Here is a 22,828-nt window from a genome sequence, read left to right on the forward strand (position 1 = left end):
TCAAAAACGAATCATATAAGTCATAATTTAAATACATGATATTGTTCAATACTATTCATATTTTTACGTTCCCTAAATCCTGTTAATTTACTGCTTTCTAAAAACTAGATAAAATATCTCCACTAGACTGAAAATAGATGCTCCGAAGAATAAACTAAACATTCCTCCCACGTTCACTAAAACAAATAGAATCAGCTTTTAGTAATGTATGCGTATAATTAGTTTCACCTTTATCGTCTGTTTTGTCGAACTGAAATAACACATCATAAATTAACCCTAGCAAAGAAGTTCAGATAGGGGTCGTTTCGTGTAAAAAATTTGACTAGTCCTGGTCAAAACCATGTTACAGAACACTTCTGGAGAGGACTCTAAAAAAGAGAATGTAACCGGAGGCTAACACAAGAAGTTAGCTGAACATTTTACATTTCTAATCGTCAAAAAAACTGTCTTTAAGTGTTATCTATTAAATCTGTGTAAGTACTCCTTTCACTCATACAAATCGCATTTTATAACAAGTTAATTACCAACAATGTCTAGATTGGAAGTGATGAGGTTTCTCTGAAACCTCAGGGAAGGGAGCGATGTCATGCGGATTGTAATTGTCCCCTTGCCATATTCCTCCGGTAGCCACCTCCTAAGTCATAAATAAAAAACAGCATTCAATGCATTAATAAAACCCACAAAAAGTTAACCAAAACGTTAACGGATTGATAGCTAAAAGAAAAATCCTCACATTAAGCAGCCCATTACGATTCTTATTTTTTTTACGATGCATCAAGAAACGACGCAGTGTATCATTTATAAAGAATTAAAGACAATAGAGGTACTACAGAGAAGTGACCTAATCATAACGTGTAAGTATGGGTTATGCATTATACTTGAGACATCAAACCATGTAGGTACTAAGTACTTAAAGGAATATGTGAATACCTACTTTGAAACGTGAACAGTCTTCAGTTCACTCTCTTCGCAAGAAGGCAGGCACTGATCCGCAATCAAAGCATTCTTGTCCACACCCGATTGCGCTTTTTCAACTGAAAAATAATTATTGGTAAGAGATGTTTCACAAAAGATAATTGTAAAAGAATTATTTTAAAAATATTATATACTCGTAATGCAGTTTTCACTTTTATTTAGACAATTATTTTGTAAATAATAACTATAATAGTAATATTATAATGAGGAAAGTCTGTTAAGTCTATTGCGGATAAACCGTTGACGGAAATTAAAATAAAATTTGGAATTAAAATAGTCAAACATAGGCATATATTCGCGATCAAAGTCTCTGTTAAAAGCTGGCTTAGAATAAATATGTCTACTCACATTCATAATGAACCACACAATGTATGCCTGTGTAATTACAGTACTTCTTTTCATCTAAAAATATATAAGATTTTTAAGAATGTATTTTTAAGAAAACGGTAGAATATTTCATCATCTCTTACTTATGTGAATAATATATATTATTAAATATATTTATGCATGTTTATCTATATTCTTATTTATATATGTCTATGAATAAACCATTTGTGTATTTGATTTAAATTGACATCGGATGTTTTATCTAAAAGGCTAAAAATCTATCGTAAAGGCGGGACCACATACCTAAAGGCTACAGGGAAGGGCGCAGCCGGGAAATTGAAAAGATGAGAGTAACATTTGCTGCTTAGTTTTTACAAAAACAAATTATGAACGGTTTAGTATTTTTGAATATTATTCGTTACGAACAAACAATCAAATTTACCAACTTATAATATAAGTATAGCTCTTTATAATATTAGTATAGAAGTACATATAATACTTACAGGCTTTATGCCTGATAGGATGGACACATTTGCAGTGACCAAATATATTTTTAGTTTGTTGAGCAAGTTTACAGGCACCATAACCATATACCTAAAATAAATAATAATTACAGTTCATGTAAACAACAATATATTTTTTGATTTTGATTTGTGATCTTTCTAGTTATTTTAGGAGTAATTTAATATTATTAACTTATTACTAAGGGCCTTTCCTTAGTTTGTATGTATTCATTGTTATAACAAGTTACAAGTTATTCATTAATTTGGTAAATAAGAATACATAACTGGATACTTATAGAAATCATCCCTTGGTTTCTCTTTCAGATACCGGCATCCCCGGATGCTCAGATCTTCCCGGGTTAGAACTTTGTCGTTCTCAATCTCCACCACTGAGAAGAGATACTCTACTCGGTTCTCCATGTGCAGCCTCACTTCAACCTTGAACTTGGGATCTAAACCCAATGTAGCTAACTCTTCTGGACTATGCACAGCGATCTTAAAAAAACGAAAAAATCAGCAAAAATTATGAATTTACGGAACCTAGCAATGGTTTGTTACCATCCACTAGTATGTACCAAATTAAGTCTGTACTTACTTCAGCGTCAGAAGAAATACGAAAATCGAGTTTTCCTGGACCAGTAGTTAAATTAACTTTTAAAAGTGAGTCCAATTGTGAATTCCTGAAAATATAATCTTCATTTAAGTATAAATATTGCAAAACAAAAAAAAGTTTATAATTATTTAATACTATGTAATCTAAATATATCGTTAAAAAAACTTGTGTAACATTTAATTTAATATGTATAGATAAGACAATAAATAAAGTTTCAATGGTCGTATGATTACAACCCTGAAATTAAAGCGCTACCTAAAAACCTTATTATGTACATTTTCGTATCTCGAAAAAAATGATCTTATCTTTGACATTGTTGGATAATGTAGTGATAGAGTAATAATCTGTTATCAACTCACTCGCTTTGCAGTGTGTTCAGTGCGAAACACGGGCCGTACTCCGAATCGACAATGTGAAATCTATCGCAGCATGGAAACTCTACCCCGTTGAAGAAACAGTCCGATAGTAACTCTGTACATTTCAGACGTATCTGAAATATGTGATAGTGAACGAATTATGTGGAATTTTGATTTTGTCGTGTTATTTTGTAATGATACGAATCAATAACTGGCTTTCAAAGTATTGAAAGATAAGGTATGTGATCTGCTTTTTCTATTTAATGATCAATCGTAGTCTTGCGGAAATTTTTGTGTGTAATACTTAAAACTTATTATTTGCGGTATCATTAGTGATATAGTGAGATGTCATTAGATAAAAAATTGGTTAGACTACTTTGGCGCATTCCTAAGTGGAACATTTTTAAATTAATTTATTTTTTAAATATATATATGGGACACAAAAAATTTTAAATGTATCTTACATCTTCGGCGATGGTTCTAAATGGCAAGTCACAGGGCACCTTGTCTCCGCAGGGCACACAAAACGACCTGCTACACGTGCCATGACCAAATATTATCGCCGCGATATATTTCTTGTAGTCGAAGCTTAGATGTTTCACATAATTTGCTAAAAGAAGAAATGTAAAAAATGTACCTATGTTTAAACATGCATCATAATAAGTACCTGGATGACAAAATGGTGTTCGGTGGAAAAAAAAAACATCAAACAAGCATCCGTTCTCTGACGCGAAAACCGTTCAACAACCGGTCAACTATACCATATAAAATCGGGGCCTGTACTATTTACCAGAGGTCTGTCGTAATATTTATTATATAAATCAATATTTTTATACCTTAGTTTCATCTACTTGAAAGAAGATTATCTCGTGCTTTTTTAAATAATTACTCAAATTCGTCAAATCAATCGTCAATGTTTCCAAATAAGACCATGCTACAGAATAATGGGGACACAAACAAAATGCATATTTCTAAAGCACACCCTTTTTCTAGCACTCTATGTACAAATCAACACTAAAATAATCAAAGCAAGATTACGGTATTTTTCGCCAAGCTTCTTCGGGGCTTCTCTCGCGTTATATATCTCGCAAACTGTGACAGCCGGGAAGGTGGTGGCCCAGGGTAAGTAGAGGGTGTCAGGGGTGAAGTTCAGGGCATCTCGTTCATCGGACAGCAGCAACAAATACAGACATCCGGCTGATGCCAGGACTATCAGCAGCCAGAACATCCTTCAAACGTATAGTGAGAGTTATAATGAGTTATGAAGTTAAGTATGTAAGTACTTACGTAGACTTTGTAAAAAATATAAACATTTGGTAATATAAATATAGATATTAATTGGTCTTTCAGGGAAAATTTCTATCAAATGTCAATTAAATACATATGAAGTTAAGTAACTTTTTAATGGAAAAAAATAATAGTCTTGGAATTATTATAATTGGAAGTTATTAAAATTAATGAATAAAATTAACATATGATCTTAAAGGTATAACACGCACACTCACCGATTAATAATAAACGCACCAGTAACAAACAAATGTCTTAAACCATGAATACCGCTGTTTTGTCCAAAAAACAAAAATCTCTCTTTCAACTTAAATCTTTTCAAAAAAATTATCATCGGAATTGCCAAAGGATTAAAATTTCTATTGCTGAAAATGTATTTGATCATACTTACAACTTACAATATTTACTGGCAACTAAACATGAGGTATTAATTTAATATTCCATAACACTTTACCAACCCTTTAATTAAGCACTTTACATTATTACAAAGGATTTTTATGTTCGTAACGTTGCTAACTGCTGTTAACTGTTATAGGTGTGTACCTACTTGAAGTTTAATTATTTAACAAATGGGTTGCAACGATTTTATTTTATTTTTTATTTATTTAAACTTTATGCACGTAAAATGTGCAACAGGTGTACTTACTGCCACTCTATGCCAGTCAAACCTTTTGATTAACTTTAAATTACGGTTTTGAATCGTATTCCTACCTGAAATTATAATGTATTGTTAGTATGTCTGTGTGTCAAAACCTTTATCTCTCGCCCAATTTTGCATCGCTGCAATGCATATCATTAATACTTTAAGATACTTTGCTTTTTGCATTTAGTAGGAGCATACAATCTACATAAATTTGATTAAAAAATTTAACTTTAATACAAGATTCATTGACGACCATTACACTGGCATGTATAATGAAAAAATGTTTATATATGAACTTCCGAAAAGGAATAATGAATTGTACTTCCCATTAGTCTTACGAGTAGGTAGAAGAAAAATACGTTTTACGGTGTTAAAAAATATAATTCGTTAAATTAATAAAATTTTCAATTCTTATCAATATCATATCACATACAAATCATAAACTAATTTATTTTACAAATATAAATACTTATCATTGTCTTATAGATATCCTATAGTCAGCTTGCAGAAAACTTTTAACCGAACCATCGACTGAACCAGCCTTTTTCTGTAGTCGTGGTGATATCCAGGTCACCGTCCCTAGCTTCAGGGTCTGCGTACCCTGGTGTGGAGGTGAGGAAGACCTTTTTAAGCTGGTTAAGGCTGAACCCTTGACGTAAATCGCGAAGCAAATCCGCGGGCGGATGACGCACCTCGTCATCTGAAGCTGTAAGAATTATTAACGGGTAAAGAAAAAAAAACGGGTAGGTAAAAATATACGAAACTGACACACGTTGACATATTTTTTCTTTACTAACACCCATGTAGGGATTACTTTCTTACGAAATCAACGTCTTTCGAATTTTCGAGCAGATCACGTGTCCTGATGTGAGTTTCATTTTTACCTATTCATCACGAAAATTAAACAAAGAGAATTTTAGTTAAAGAAAAATCAATGATTAAAATTACGCAATCTCTTACTGTGCAAGTGATAAAGGAATAATCAATAAAGGAAAACAAATGGAAGGCCTATCTAATGCCTGATATATTCATTGTTTAGGCTACAATGAACGGATGAATGTAATAAATAATAGCTACCCATGTGCATTTTTATTCAAAGATACAGAATTTTAATCTATAACGAAATATATTTCTTTGTTATATGCGATTTGGGTGTGACGGCGCACATTATATTATATTAAAACCATAGTTATAAAGTCCCTTTTTCCCTTATGTATGTAACCCTAAAAAGGACAACTTAATCCACTAAGTACCTACTTATGTAAATGAACTTTAAAAAGCAATAATTAAAAAGTTTTATTGACTCGTAATAGTTACTATGATCGCGTGCACACGATACAATACACTGTTATTGTCATTGAAAAGTTGAGAATGTCCTAAATTATGCAATGCGCAACTGCAATCTGCATAACAACTTTTAATGAAATGAAACTCTTTTTTATGCATTAGAAATACATATTTATTAGAAACAGAGGTTTACCAGATAAAGAGAATAAGAAATTAAAACAGTAATCGATGTCTATGATGACAAAAAACATCATCCCCTCCTCTTAACTAAAATGCGAATTTGCAAACACATAGGAATATTAATAAGGCATAGACTACCTTTCTCATCCCTAAACCGGAGTCTTGACTGTACCCGTGGGATTATCGAATTTTCTGACACGAGTGAAAGCGAGTGTAAAGCTATCTTTTAAAAAGGCTTAATTTCTAGCATTGTTATTGTGTGCTCCAGTATAATAATGTTCATTTTGTATAAAAATAAGGACATTATTGGGATGGCCTACGACGCGTAGCAAACGTCATAGCGCTACGAAATCGTAGCATAGCGGGCGCTACGACGACGCTTTAATTTTACTCTTTATTTGAACGTCGTGAATTTCACGGACTGTGCTATTATTGGTTCATGATGTTTCATCAAAGGACTTATTGATCAAACATTTTTTCAATGTTCAAATTTTCTTTGTGAATATCGTAATAACTACAATATGTCACTAGTCCAATAGAGTGTGGTTATTATAAAAGTGTGTGCGATCACAAAAATCTTACTAATTCTAATCTAACGAAATGTCGTTCGGGAAATAACAATGTAGAACTTACGGCAATAAGGCTCCTTCTCAGTAGTGAGAACGAAATAAGGCCCGTTAGCCCGCGGCAGGCCGTAGCCGCCCGCCGCTTTGATGCCCATCTCCGCACACGACCCGTCTCTGTTGCAAAGAGCCTTTAGACTCGCGTTTACACTGCAAACACCAAACTTTGCATTGACCTAGTGTTTTTAAATGAAAATCTTACCATCTAAAGTGAACTCATTGATAACTATGATGAATCTTTTTTCTAACCTCAATATACGGTCAAGGGCAGAGAAACATGACCACCTTGTAGTGTTGATTTATCTTCTTATTATTTCTTTGATTCTAGCAATACTGGTAGTCTAATTCATACTTCCATAGTAATTGTAAACAAAAAAGATTTGAATATTCTTGTAATGAATAGACACGAAAACTGCTAGACCGACTTGATGATATTTGGCACAGAAACAGACAACACCTTCAGGAGTAACATATCTTATGTTCTGTAAATTATCACGGGTGCGAAGAGTAGTTCTAATCCTAGCTAGTCACATGATTAACACATCCTTGGGCTAAGAACACTCTAGATTTAATCATCAATATTCCTTATCTGTACGCTTTCACTCGAATATACTTATTCGCAAGCATTTGATTATTCTTCCACACTTTCATCTCCCACAAATTTTAAACAGCTCAACCGATTTTCAGCAAACATGTCTAAGAACATCCACACATAAGTCACCTTTATTAAAAAAATGATATAACTTGATCTGTTTGTGGCAATGATGATACAGACAGAAATACACCCAGACAGACAGGTGAAACTTATAACACCCCGCTTTTAGTGTCAGGGATTTAAATACTACGATCCATTACTCCGTTTGAATTCGAAGACTAGAAACACAAAAACACTTTAACATTAGAAGTAGTGATATAAAGTATTGATATACAAATAAAACATACCCTTCATAAGTCAAATTCCAGCGATGAGCCCTGAATGAACAGTTGTTATTGATGAGCGACTCCGTGAACAGTAGGTAGGCTCGCCCGTGACTGCAAATCGCTTGCTTCAGCCCTGTAGTAGTACATACATTATTTCGAATGTCTTGAGGAATAGAGATACATTTTAAATTTTATTTATTTATGAATGTGATTTAATACTGCATTTTAATTTTAGACTTATTCACATTTTTTCAATGTAGACAATGTCCATGATTTAAATTTAAGAGATCTATATTTGTTAATTGACGTGTGGTGAAAATGATGTAGTGTAGTTTGTTACGCCGTTCTTCTGCACATGCGCTTTGGAAGCAGTAGAAGATATAACTTATTAGACTTTTGTTGACGTCAATAAATTATACCTTGTATCCAATATATTCTGAAAATAATTCTATTCTACTGCATAACACGTGCGGTGAATGTTAACCAATGTTTAAATCTTCTTCTCGTATTACTCATTGCACCTTCTACCGCTATGCCCGAGATCGCCTTCTAACATTTCATATTTATATCACTTTTAAGGTATCAGCATCAATACAATAGATACAAATTCTGATTCAATTTCTTTGAACTGAAATTTTTAGGGTACCGTGTGGTTTCCGGCATTTTAGAATAGAACCATTTCAAATATTTCCCATGGATATCGTAAAACAAGGATAGGTATATAAACTTAGGATTCCTCTTGCAGGCGATGGTCACCTGTCACTTTTTGAATCTCAATTCCATCATAAAGCCATACAGCTGAACGTGACCTTTCATTCTTATCAGGATTGTTTGCTCTGTTTACCCCGCAAAGGATAGAGATGAGACCATATATGTATGTATGAAAATTTTATAATTACTCACTAGAGAAGGAAGCTGGTATGAGTCGAGCCCAGATGGAGTTGCTAGAATTGTAGCAGCCTGGCTGTTTCATACCGCCATTCGGGTAGAAATCTGCATGACCTGCACAAAAACACATAAATGATTTGATAATATCACTTAGTTTCGCTTCTTCCACTTAAGTAACTAAACTTAGGTAACCAGTGGCTATGGCCGTGGTCATTTCCAAATAATAAATATTTTCTCCTAAAAACTTATACTACCAACCTGTAGGATCTGGTAATCCGAATCCAATTTTCTTCAGCAGTCGACCATTTGTGTGAATTACATCAACAAAATCTGCGTCTGTTTTATCTAGACGCTCAGTGTGATCTGTTGTGAGGAAGCAGGGCTGAGCTGGATCCAAACCTGAAAAACAAAAAGAAAATTCCGAATACTAGTTTTAATATAGACAAGGCTGCCAAATATAAACTATCTAATGAAACAATGCTGTGTCTGATATGTTTGAAATCTATTTTATTATTATTTTAATACTGATTTTGGAGCATAGAAATAGCAATGAACAGGACAATAGAAATCAGAATATAACTCTCGTTCAGACTGATCTTTTCATTCAGTGCAAATCGGAGAGTTTTGGAGTGAAGCATATGAGATATTTACTTAACATCACAATCTAAAAGGTCACAAAACTCATTCGTTTATAATATTATTAATTATTGGTTTATAATCTATATACTTATGATAAATCTGTAGAGAGGTCAATTCTGTACATGGAATATATTTTCAAAATAACTATCAGGGGGTTATTAGTGATCGATACTGATGCCAAAAATGCAATCAGTAAAATTTTTGTCTGTCTGTCTGTCTGTATGTTCTTTATAGAAACAAAAACTACTTGACGGATTTTAACGAAACTTGGTACAGTTATTCTTCATACTCCTGAGCAGGTTATAGTATACTTTTCATTACGCTACAATCACTAGGAGAAGAGCAGTGAAAGGAAATGTTGGGAAAACGGGAGAAGTTACTTGATTTTTTAAGCTTCCGTCGCGTGTGCAGCCTCAATGGTTAAAGATACAGCAAAACCATGTATAACGGAAATATTCTACATAAAATTATTAAAAAAATATTCCAAGACAGCATAAGTCTATCTTTTATGGTTGACTCACAATAACACGTGTAATTCCTAATAGCTTAGCAGTTCGGATATTTCCGATTATATTTCTTTACTCTGATGTTTATAATACCAATAACACTCATACTCATTCATAATTCTTAAAAATTAATATAAGTACCTATTCAATAAAAAAAGAATCATCGAAATCGGTATAGAAACACCAAACTTATACATGAAATAAAATACCCTTAACAAGCCATCGCGCGTAAATACTGAATCATGCTATAAGGATTATTTTTGCGTAACGGTTGCCGCCCTCAACGCGGCTAGCGGCGGCAGGGTATAAAAGGGGCAGGAGGCGAGCGCAAGCTTCATGACCAAGGCAGCCAGGGGGAGACTTCACGCAGTTCTCTCTTCCAGCTTCCCCCTGAGGACGAAGCTCGGGATCTACCAAACGTACGTCAGATCCCGCCTCACGTTCGCGGCCCCGGCGTGGTACGCATTCTGCTCTGAGACCAACAGGAGAAGACTCAGAGCCCAAGAGAACCAACGTCTCAGAGCAGTCGTCGGAGCCCCGCGCTACATGAGGAACTCGACGATGCTCAGGGACTTGAAGTGGGAGAACCTAGATATTCGAGAGGGCGGACGCGTAATCACACAGCCACCTGCGCGGCATCGCGCCGCTCCACTCCGCTCCGTCGCTCGCTCGGTCATCCGGGCCGTCGGGTGAAACCCTCCCCTCGCTGCCTTGCGGCTGACGTCGTCAACCAGTGACGACGCCGCCGCTGATGGGAACTCCCAGTGTATGAAGACGTGAAGACCCAGGCCGTCACGGCCGCCCCATCGACCTGCCTACAGTCGTAGGCAGCGATGATGCCATTGAAGAGGGCCAAAAGCCCTGACCAATCTACTCTGACTCCCCTAAGGGAGTATGGGAAGACCCGACGACGGCAAGACAGTATTTCACAGGCGTTTCTACTTTATTTTCATTTCTTTTTCTTTTGTAAGTTGTAGGTACATATTTCTGGTTATAATTCTATTAGAATATTTTTTTTTAGTTTAAATAGGCACTTAGATTTATCTATACTAATATTATAAAACTGAAGAGTTTGTTTGTTTTTTTTAATGTGCTAATCTCAAGAACTACTGGTTCTATTTGAAAGATTATTTTTGTATTGAATAGACCATTTATCGAGGAAGGCTTTAGGCTATATAACGATGAGATGCAACTATTAAACTATTAGGAGCGAAGAAATAATGGAAAATGTGAAAAAAAAAAAACGTGGAAGGAGCATCCTTGAGGGCTTCAATGATGCCCAAAATAACTATTCCACGCGGACGAAGTCGCAGGCACAGCTAGTATTAAATATTATTATTAGGTTTGTCATGTCCTCAATAGACAAAGAATAATTAATTATTCCTCTGAATAAAATAATTGGGAGTTTACCTATGATAGTCTTACCAGTGATCCTTGAGACGCCTCCGATGTGGTATGAAACATATGAGGAAATGTGTGCGCCCAGACTGTGTCCGATGAAGTGAAAGTCTTTTATCTTTGCCCCTGAAGCCGCCATCAACTGTCGCATGAATCTAAAACATTGTAATGGTTGAGAGACTTACAACATTGTACTTTTATTAGACCTTTGTCCACCATAATAGATAAAATAGATAATGATGGTGCACTACATTTTTACTTTCTTTTTGTTGCCTCCAAAGGCATCAGTGTGGCCAAATTGAACTCTGCCGGAAACTAATGATCAATACGAAATACAGCCTTAAATGTAACAGAACAGAAGCACATTTTAGCAATACCTCCAACCGGTTCGATGTATCATTTATATATAAGAAAAAACTAAAACAAAAAAATGTTTTAGTGAAATGAATGGAAAGTGAAATCTGAAGATTTCACTTTCCATTCAGTTTCAGAGTATAGGAAGTACACATCCAACCAACGAACCTGGTGACGTCAGAACCCACGCGCCGCGTGTTAGCCACGGCCCTCCAATATTTCCAGGTGTCGCCGCCTCCGCTCCAATCGACAGCAATTACATTTACATCTGCCTAAAAACATTTATTTCAAATGAACATTACACAGAACATTATACGGGGTAGACACAGAGACTAAATCTGGGATTCCCGCGGGTTTACGACGGATGGTCAGGCCACACACGTCATGTTGAAAACACTTAGACACTTGATTTGAGATTGACCAATAAGACTGATTAAATAATAAAAATAACACAGAGAAAACATTTAGGCGCGCTTAGTTCTCTACTGCTAAACCAAGACAATTCGTATTTCTTTTTCGAAACCATAAATAAATAGTGTAAACGAAAACTAAAAATAAAACAGTAGAACCTACCTATATTTACAAATTAACCTTAGTGAGCGCGTCCCTTACACTGCATCTCTGTTCATCTAAAATCTGATACCCACAATCTTGAGATTTTTATGGCATCAATGAATGAGAATGGACACTTTTGTTTAATGAATCTAGTAACAAAGTAGCAAACAACGTTAAATATTTATCTCTGTTTTAATTGAATATAATAGATTATTTTAACATATAATTAATTTAATACGTAACGTTAACTTTAATCAATTGTTCATTTAAATTATATCTTGACAATTTGCATAGGACGCGCTATGCATTGTTTTTAAGTTACGCATCCTAAGCCATCTGACTCAAGCTTTGTATAATAATGAAGTAATGACGGTTGAAACAAATAAGTATTTACCATATTAATACATCCCCGACCGTGTTAGATTTAGTATAAATTTTACAAATTTGCTATTCGTGAACATTGCCGAAGTAAAATATCACTATGTACGTAGGTACATTTTATGACTCGAAGAGCTTCTAATCATAACATTACTGCAGTAAAAGAAAACAGCTGACTTTTCAATTTAGTAGATTAGCTTTTACCCGCAGCTTCGCCCGCGTGAGTTAAGCGCAATCTACATTAGGCGACGAATTTAAATTTGAACCACATACAAAAAACAACGATTTATACGCTACCTAATTACAAAAAGAAACGAATTTAGCGCCGCCTACAAAAGAATACAGGTTTTTGGCAAACCACACGGGAGCTTTAGTTTTTACCGCGACAAAAGGTACCCTATATCCTTCTCCAGACTCTATATTACATATAACGTGATATTTCAAGAAGATTAATTCATTAGATAATCCCTGAAGAGCTCACAAACAAATAAATTCACTTTCACATTTATCTTATTTGTTTGGATTAGTCACCCTTTCTTTAGTTTGTTGTAGGCACTTTGAACACTTAACTTACCCAATCTAATAATGCTCTGGTCATATCTGTTACCCACGACGCGTTGCTGTGGCTCATGAACCCGTGGTAGATCATCACTGTTCTTCTGGACGGCTTGAAGTCTACCCATTCCAGACCAAACTGATCTCCGGGATATACCTATGAATATGATATAGGTACCTATGAATTCACTTTTAAAGATTACTTAAAAATTTAAAAACCTGTCCAAACAGATAGAAGAGACCTAGGAAAGGAAGCGAAAAAGATGGATGAACCGATTGAGAAATAAATTTGAGAATAACTGAGAATTTATTCCCGGATAGATAAGAAACAATTAGGTTGCTAATAACTGGAAATGTAACGTAAAATTCCTATCTAATCTACACAATATTTTTTACATTTCCTTTTTTTATCAATTTTTTGTTTTTATAATGTTATGACTCAAAAGTAAGAATTACAACTGCACCACAAATGCAGACTTTTACTAGCAAAAAATGCCTACAGACTTTAATTATTTTTTTTTAACTTATTTAAAAAAAATCACAATGGTAAATCTGAAAGTGCTCATTTTCCTCATGAAATATAAATATGAAAAAATAATGCCTCATTCATTAGGAATAGCTTTGTTCAAACACTGAATACCTACATTGCCAACACAAAACATTTGATTAATTTGTATATAGGCTCCTATCACTACATAAGAGTGTCTCGCGTTTGTCCCTTTGTCTGTATTATATGTTATTTATAAATGCTACCCGTGGAAAGCCGGGTCGGGTCGCTAGTAATACTTATTTTATTACCTTATTTAACCTTTCTGTTGCGGGTTTTACCTCATCTTAACAACACATACCGAAATTTACAATTAAATAAATGACTCACATGAATCAAGGAAATCGAAAGGTTTTACAAACAGGTTATTCACATTTCAATTCCTTGTAGCCTGACAGGTAAGTTTTTAGTGATCTGTTCTTTTTGGGGCATTCCCCGGAAACCGAAACTCTGAATATATTCTTTATAATACCTTGTAATTTTTGCAGGTCATTTTTAATATGAATGTTAATATATACCTTTACCTTTTATATATACCCAGAAAGGAAATTTAATAACAAGTAATTTATATCAAGCTGTTACCCGCGAACGTAGGATATTTACAGATAGCATTTTAGAAATCCGAATAGTAAAAACCTATATAGTTTCACCTTATTGACCATTAGATTATGATGTTTCACTATCTACTTTCGTAAATTTCATCAAAATCAGTCCAGCGGTTTAGCCCTGAACGCGATTTTCAAACAAACTGTCACACACTGACAGTTCGAGATTGGTTTTTATAAAAAAAAAATAGCCTATGTTTGAACTGAGGTGTCTGACTACCTTTAAGCAATTTAAGCCCTGGAAGCTAACCGATTTCGGCATTTCTAATATTAGTACCTATAGATTTCTTTTAACTTTTACGAATAAATTTCAAACCCACCTGCACTTTCTGCGGCATTCCCCGGGAGGAGAAGTAGAAGTGCGTGTTGACGTCATCAGAGGAGTCTGGCTTCATGTTGAAGATCCAGGGCAGCTGGCGAGTCAGGGAGCCCAGGCCGAAGCAGTCCACGTTGTTGGGGACCGGCAATGCTGTCGTGGTCTCCTGTGGGGTCATTCATATTTCCTTTGACCATTGATATTCGAACGAAATTTACTTAATGACAAGCCGCATTTCATCGGAAACGCAGTCCAGAGGTACCTTAAGCTAGTAGTTACTAGCTAGAGCTCTGAGTTTAGTATACAAAGGATAGTTCCTTTGTATACTAAACTCAGAAGCAATTAACGTTTATTGTAGGCACCTAATGTTTGGACAAAATACTCAAGTATCGACGATCGATCGAAATCGACGAATATTAATCATCCATTTTGCATACATTTTAATATTGTCTTATGACTATTGTCTTATGATTATCACCTTTTATTATTCTATCTATTGATACAAAAAGTTCTATGGGAATGTCTGAATAAAGAATCATTTTACTATCCCTACACCTTCGACACTTCACCGATATTTTCGAGAATATGTAAATTTAAAGTGAACTTACTTCAAAGGCCGCATAATCCAAGTCCACTGGGGAAGACGTAGTGGTCGTGTTGTACACATTGATAAACTCCCGCAGGTCTTCAATGCGAATGTGATTCTCTACTGCAAGAAGAAATTAAAATCATTATTGATTTTAATTGATTCCTTACAAACAAAGATTTTCGACCAGATAGTTTTTAAAAAAATAGTCACATTTTCTTAGCAAAAGAGTTCATGAAACTGATTAATTTTTAGAAGTAATTTGAAGCGTACACAATTTTTTTATAAACTCACTCAAATTGATCGATCAAATACTAAATAGAAAATTGGGTAAATACGACATGAATTTTAAGATAATAATACGTGATCACTTTTCACATTAGTTTTTTGTAGTTAAGAGTGTAGTGAACTTTTAACGGTTCAATACATTTTGCTAACCTACCGTTAAACTTTATTTAGGTAGGTACATGATTTTCCAGCGTTATGCAAATTAGTGCCTATTTAATTCTTTTATGTAAACATAGCCGTAAAGTGCCGTCTCAGACTTTTCAAGACTGTACTGGCTCTGTCTACCCCGTAATGAACAAATTCGTGATGACATGTATTTATATATGAAGTCGTAAAGGACCATTTCCCCTACTGAGTAAGTCTTTCCCTAATCTCTGTTTATAGCTGCAAAACGTTATCCCGATCGGTTCAGTTTGATTTTTTCATACGGTACCTATACTTTTTCGATGGAGTATTGTTTGGAAGGATTAATTATTTTTAGGAGTTTGATCCAAAACAGAATTCAGAAACACCGGAAGCCACGAATTTATTACGACCTTGCGTAACTTAAATATCATTAAACTTACCAAAAGGGTGTCTCCAAGACAACCGATCAACAAAATCATGACCTCGGCAAATACATTCAGCATAAAAAAGCATAAAAATATACCGACACATACCACAATTTATTTGCCTATTATAGATATACTCGATATATGTACATATATGTAAATAATACTAGCGGCCCGCCACGGTTTTGCTCTAGGTACCTACATATTAAGTCTGTAACACCCGCAAATAATGTACCTTTTGAAGCGGTGAAAAGTTTCATGACCAGTTCAGTATTTCCTTAAATAAGCTCTTACAAACAAACAATCGAAGTAACAAGCTATAACTCTTCATTATATTAGATTTAACAAAATATGCTTATAAAATATGTAGAAAAAGCGATAAGCCGGCCCTCGTGAATTATCATCATCATTCTTTTGATATTATTAAACCCTTTTTTTACAAACGTGTTAACGTAAACTTAATCTTAATTTATATTATAAAAAAATATTTTTAGGGATGTAAGAAATTGATGAAGTTTTATTGATGTACCTCAAAAATTGGAAGTTAATAATTTGTAAAAACAAGCAAAACTCGCGTTCGCTTCCAAGGAACTAAACGTATGATAGTTCAAGTTTTTATACATACAAATTAACAATTATTACATTTATAAATTTAGATACAGGCGCGTTAATTATTATATTTATTTACGCATTTAAATAAAAATACCCAATATTTTTTTAATGGTGGTTCTGGAGCTCCAGGAGGTAAAATAACTAGATTATTAATGTATTATCTATGTAGAAAACTGGCAGCGCTTTAACACCACACGTTTTATAAGATTTAAAAATGCTCTTGCGACCTTGCTTTACTTTAAAAACGAGAACGCATTGAAATCTAAGTGAAAAAATATTTCTTTCTTTTTATTAGGGTTCCTAAAAGGTGACCTAAAATGTAAAAACGGGGTCCTATTACTAAACCTCTGTCTGTCCATCTGTCACATGCTGTATCTCCTTAACCGTGATGGATAGAAAAATGAAATTTTAATAAACAGGAAGAAACGTGAAATTAAAAAATAAATATTTAAGTACCAAACATGATGATGTCGTACGGAACCCTACGTGCGCGAGTCCGACTCGCACTTAGCCGGTTTTTTTATTATCTTATTATATTAGTTTGCTGGTCGCTTCACATTATACTCCTTCTGATAATCTTTCGTGATCGTGATAACTAATTGCTTAGTAGTTTAGTATTTACGTGATTATTGTGATGGTAATGTTCATTCAATCAGTAAGTTATTGTGTTACGAGGCCAGTAGGTATCTCGTTATTAAGCATAATTATTAGTTTTTCGTTTTCTAACGTCATAAAAATACTTATTATTCATAGTTTAAAAGAAAACAAAAACAAATCAATTTGAAATGAAGTGTTTCAATTAATTATAGAAGTGGATAAATAACTCTACTAGTTACACATATTGTTCTGTATGTGGGTACACAGAATTATGACGTGACGTGAATACTATGGTACTAGTCAGCGAATGGGAAACTCGTAAACAAATGTCATGTTTTGGTATGTATTAACAGATAACGGAATATTATTAACCTTGTTAAATAAACCCAACTAAGAATAAATAAATTTAACTTTGAAATTACTGAGCCATGTCACTTCACACATAAATGCGCTTAAATAACGTGCATTAATGAAATACTTTAAATATAAGAACGTTATATGGAAGAGATAAACAACACATTTTGTAACATTCGAAAAATTAAAAATTGTTGGTAATACTTACAATCGTCTACAGTCAACCAAGAACGGTCCGCCTTTGTTTTTGAAATTAGAAATAAAACACTTATTAAAACCCGAGTTAACGTGTCCATTGCCATTTTTTACCTAATTTAAAAATAATATTAATAACACTGGCTGCTAAATGTAGATTCGATCGGAGCCTGCATTTACAGCCAAGTGATGAATACGAGCAAAAGCGGGCGATTCGCACCGTTTCGCATTATTATACTGTGTCATACCGGGACACTCGTTAGACAGCGGTCATTGTTGGTAGCCACTAGTCACTACTAATACAATTATAGCGGGAAAATGAGATAAAATTAAATTTGTATATCGCTTTGAGAATTATAAGCTTGATAAGGCTTTAAATAACAAAAAAAAATATATTTTATAATTTGTTTAACTATTCAAATAAAGTAAAAGTCTATTAAGTTTAAGACAAAGGGTTTCACCACAAAGATTAACTTCCCAACGTATGAAAATGGTTTTCAACAGAGCAAAATGAGACACATTCCATATTTTCCTATGTCCACATCCACAATAATAATAAAGAAAAAAGATTTGTATTTTTGTATGTTTATGACGAAGAAACTCAAAAACTACTGGACTATACTGATTTTCACGAAATTTGGCACTTATGAGTAACATAAGCAAAATCCAGTATATCATAAAAAGCAACTAAACGACAAATTTAATTTTGGACAGCGAATAAAATTCCCAAAAGCAAGTTGACATCAGGTAGACAAGCAACTGAAAAAAAACGGACAAAACCGGACGCTGAACTAGAAAGCCTAGCAGTGGACTCATGTGAGAGATGGAACACGTGATAAAGAAAGTAAGAGAGAAAGATGACTATCTTGATTGTTTATAATGAACTTAGTAAACTTATGATCCCTAATGATGACATTACAATAATCAGTTAATTAAATATAATAATATTCGTCATTAACATAGTTTAAAATAAGTGGGAAATTATTTGTTTAAATAATCAAATAAGTAGATACCTAACCCAAAATATATAATCATTTGATAAAAATTAATTTGAGCGTGGCCTTGCAGTCTTTTCGAGATTGTTGGCTCTATCTACCCCGTAAGGAATAAAGACGAGATTGTATGTATGTATAGATAGGTACTTACCGAAATCAGAATAATATTATGGGGTAGGTGAGAATATCCTATATTTTAATAATAATGTTTACACTTTTGCAGGCACAGCTTTGGTGGTCGAACTAAATAAAAGAAATGATCCACAGTGAGGCACAGGTTCAAATCCTATACTACCCTGAATATGTACCAATATAACTCTTACGGTTAGGGAAAACATCGTGAGGAAACCTGCAAATTCAGGCAACTGGATGTTTAATACATTCATACTTAAGAGTAATATAGTTACGTCTATATCCCTTGCGGTGTACACAGAGCCAACAGTCTTCTTCTAATTCTTTCAAAAATAAGCTTAATATATATTCTTTCTCGAATCTTGAATTGGTTATGAATACAGGACGGTTGTGACAAGAAGCTGTACACCAACCTCACTTACGCATTAGACAAACTCAACAGTGTACTGGCAAACAAACTGTGCTAGCTGACGCTCGCGCTTAGGTCTTTGTAGAGTATAATGAAGTATTGCTCCCGAGTATAGATATGTCGTAGTCTTCTTCTCAGTAAGTTCTCACGGTATTGATGAGTAGTGTTCCTACAATTATTTCATAAATCACTTATAAAATCCCCCTTTTTTTGTCTGTATGTATCCCCTAGCCTCCAAAAGTTGTGAACAGATTTTGTTCCTGTTTGAAATATCGGAAAGAGGATTTTCTGAGGAATGTTTATATTTATATCAATGCTACCCATGCAAGGCCGGAGCAGATCGCTAGTTACGTATAAAAAGCAAACATATAGATAAACAGCAGACTCAGGCCAATCAGAAAAAGCAAATGGAGCTTAACGTGCTGAGCCTAATCCAATTTGCTTCAGGCATAGGACACTCAATACTAGTTTCCTGAAGTTAGTAAGGATTTGCTTGTAGAAAAAGACACGCGGATAGTTGCTAGGGAGCAGCAACGCAAAGCCGACATTGGCGGCGGCAAACTTAATATATGTACGTGATCGAGATTCTTCTGCAGAGTCGCTTCTATTTCTTGCATGAATCGAGATTGAATGTCGATGAAGCAAAAAAGTATGCAGAGATCGGTAAGGAAAGACGCGTGAGTTTGTATGTAAGTATGAATAATAACTAAGAGTGATATAGGATACATTCTAAATTTCTACGGGAGAGAAGCCCCGGGAAAGAGCAAGTTCATGATAAACTTGAAAGTTGACGATCACTGTGATCGGTACGATTACACTTGCTAATGGGCCTTGAGTCCAACGCCGGAAACGAATCCATGACACTGAGATAATTTCTTATCACTGTAATTGATTAAATATTTATAATAAAAATTGCCATAAAAGGATTGATGATGACATTTAACAACGTACATATGTCCGTCCTATTTAATATTTTAAATCATGTAACAGTCGACATTGTTGTAACGTAAGAGCCGTTGTACCGTACATACGTACGTACGTTGTAACGTACAATGGCGGACTTATCTCAATCGGAATATTATCTTGTCAACTAAAATAAAAATAAAAATTCATAATCAAAGAGGCAGCGCACATAAAAAGCATTGACGATTCGTTACAATAATCATTATGAATTTTGAATTTCGCGCCTCTGAAATCAACAATAAAAAATAAACTTTAATATACATCCATATTGATATAAACATAGATTCTATATTTGCATAAATCCATGTAAGAATGCTTCAAGTAACTCTTAGAATTGGCAATAATTTAAAAAACAGGTAGGTATCATGGAAGTAAACATAAAATGACGTTTTTTAATTGATTTCGATATAGAAATAAATGCGCCATTATTTTACACTAGCGACCCGCCCCGGCTTCGCACGGAGGCACAGCCGATTCTAAATAATTCTCTTTTAGAACTAACCAATTACTTTACTCTTTGGAACTAACTAAAGAACCGCCCGCAAAGCGGCTTACTAAGTCTTGCTCCCGGCAAAAGTGTCACTTCTGCCTGCAGTCCCGGGCCGTGCAGCAGAAATCGTAATATTTTAATTTCATCACAACTTCAAAAACAAACGTCCAATTTTAATCATTCAAAGACCAAATATTATCTACATAAACTGTACTGTACTTATTGATGAAATTATTTATTTTGATAAGGATTAATAGCATGAGTAAAAAAAAACGCGTTTAAATGTAGACCAAAAAAAATTCAAGATTTTTAAATAAAAACATTTTATGGTTCTATCTTTTGTAGTTTAGGCAGCGTACGCAAAATAAGTAACTTTTTGGTTGATTTTTTTCAGTTTGTGTCCGAAAAATCCAAATATATTACGGAACCCTATTTTTTTCCAAAATAAAATATAGTCTATGTTACTCGTGCATAATGTAGCTTTCGAATGGTGAAAGAATTTTTAAAATCGGTCCAGTAGTTTTTGAGCCTATTCATTACAACCAAACAAACAAAGTTTTCCTCTTTATAATAATTAGTGTAGATACATTATTTTTATTATCATCTCTCGTAAAGCTATCATGCAGCTACCTTAATTGATTAAATTTTATCATCATATTATTAATATGTTATTGGTACATAAATATGCATTACATATAGAAAATATTTTGTTCTTTAAATAATTCAAACAACATGAATGTATAGTAAGTAGTATAAATAAGGAATGCTGCATATGGGAACATTGGTAGAAACTGCTGCACGTCCATTGGACGATTTGTTCAAATTTACAACCTGCAACAGTAGCGTAGCCTTCAAAAATCAAACTTCAAAGTGTAATTTCAAACGTATGGCCGTTTGAAATCCTCTTTGTGAATTTGTCAACAATCATCAACTTCTGATAATTTAAAACCTAAAATTATATTTGACTTGTTTTATATTTAAGCTAATTTAAAATGACGTCGATCAAAGAAGAAGAAAAGAAAGAAATCCCAGAATTCATACACGATCCTCAAACCAATAGTACTTACCAGAGGTTACGATTTTTTGGAAAGGTAAGTTATTTATTGCTTCTTGTTCATCAATATTAATAATAATCCCTCAAAATAAGTAGAACCTCATTCAAGATACATTAAAATGCTCAATTTCTGGAAATTGTTTTATGTTTATAACGGTCGAAACATCTGTTATATCCACATGAACACGTTACATTAGATAATCTTTTCAATATGCTATATTAATAATAATTTCTACAATATTATTTAATCAAGAGTAATTAATTTTCATAGTATGCATAAATATGTTTATCAAAACTTGCATGTCAGTTACATTTCAAATCCTGTTTATAACCATGTTTTTATAGTCATCAAACTGTTTTTCATGTCCTAAGTAGGTATATTTCTATGGTTCCTATGAAAATATAACACAACTGAACAACAACTTCGTCTTTGGTATATTTTTTTATACATATCACAGTTCATTTATAAAGGGCTGACTTCCAGCTTCATTCTTGTCTCAGATATCTATCTAAATCCTTTTTAAAGCTCTCATGTTGTCTTGAAACTCTTAATTACTTACCAAAACCAATTTCAGGGTGGATTTGCAAAATGCTATGAAATACAAGACACTTCAACAAACCAAATTTATGCCGGCAAAATAGTCTCCAAGAAGTTAATGGTGAAGACTAGTCAGAAGGAGAAGATGGCACAGGAGATCTCTATTCACCGATCACTGCAGCACAAGCATGTGGTCGGCTTTCATAGCTTCTTTGAGGATTCGCTCAACATCTATATTATACTTGAGCTTTGTAAGCGTAGGGTGAGTATGGCTTTATTTTAGAAAGGTTTTTGATGGCCTCTGTGGCGCAGTTGTAGTAGGCTTGTCTGTGACACTGGTGGTCTCAGGTTCGAAGCACGGCCAGGGCATGAAAGAAAATATTTTTTTCTGATTGGTCTGGGTCTTGGATTTTTATCTATTTAAGAATTTAAGAATATATTATAAAATATAGTATCATTGGGTTAGTATCTCATTACCCAAATGTCCAACTTACTTCGAGGCTAACTCAATATGTGTAATTTGCCTTTTTATCTATCATTTCAAGAAACAGAGCAATGCTTAATAGACAGAAGGGACCCCTGAGTTAGTTGAACAAAAATTTCCTATA

General features: G+C 34.1%; 3 protein-coding genes across 4 annotated transcripts in view; 1 reads left to right on the plus strand and 2 right to left on the minus strand.

Moving 5' to 3' along the window:
* On the minus strand, positions 1-4,002 carry LOC106136922 (sodium channel protein Nach). The gene is made up of 10 exons (XM_013337596.2): positions 3,813-4,002; positions 3,239-3,384; positions 2,778-2,923; positions 2,401-2,485; positions 2,091-2,300; positions 1,806-1,896; positions 1,324-1,377; positions 935-1,034; positions 525-634; positions 1-176 (listed from the first exon to the last, which is right to left on the minus strand). The coding sequence occupies exons 1-10, from the start codon at positions 4,000-4,002 to the stop codon at positions 88-90; spliced, it is 1,221 nt and encodes a 406-aa protein (XP_013193050.2). The 3' UTR covers positions 1-87.
* The window catches only part of LOC106139301 (serine/threonine-protein kinase polo), a 26,753-nt gene continuing 6,799 nt past the window's right edge, over positions 2,875-22,828 (plus strand). For both annotated transcript variants that reach the window (XM_060954331.1, XM_060954332.1), the window contains exons 1-3: positions 2,875-3,012; positions 21,611-21,719; positions 22,258-22,482. In XM_060954331.1, coding sequence (XP_060810314.1) covers positions 21,621-21,719; positions 22,258-22,482 — 324 coding nt within the window. In that variant the 5' untranslated portion in view covers positions 2,875-3,012; positions 21,611-21,620. The remainder of the gene's footprint in view (positions 3,013-21,610; positions 21,720-22,257; positions 22,483-22,828) is intronic.
* On the minus strand, positions 5,087-17,853 carry LOC106136923 (pancreatic triacylglycerol lipase). The gene is made up of 11 exons (XM_060954334.1): positions 17,653-17,853; positions 15,065-15,165; positions 14,461-14,622; positions 13,008-13,145; positions 11,669-11,772; positions 11,174-11,301; positions 8,862-9,002; positions 8,619-8,717; positions 7,737-7,848; positions 6,805-6,944; positions 5,087-5,410 (listed from the first exon to the last, which is right to left on the minus strand). The coding sequence occupies exons 1-11, from the start codon at positions 17,744-17,746 to the stop codon at positions 5,220-5,222; spliced, it is 1,410 nt and encodes a 469-aa protein (XP_060810317.1). The 5' UTR covers positions 17,747-17,853; the 3' UTR covers positions 5,087-5,219.

This window comes from Amyelois transitella, chromosome 4 (genome assembly GCF_032362555.1).
Source record: "Amyelois transitella isolate CPQ chromosome 4, ilAmyTran1.1, whole genome shotgun sequence".
In the NCBI taxonomy this organism is placed as follows: domain Eukaryota; kingdom Metazoa; phylum Arthropoda; class Insecta; order Lepidoptera; family Pyralidae; genus Amyelois; species Amyelois transitella.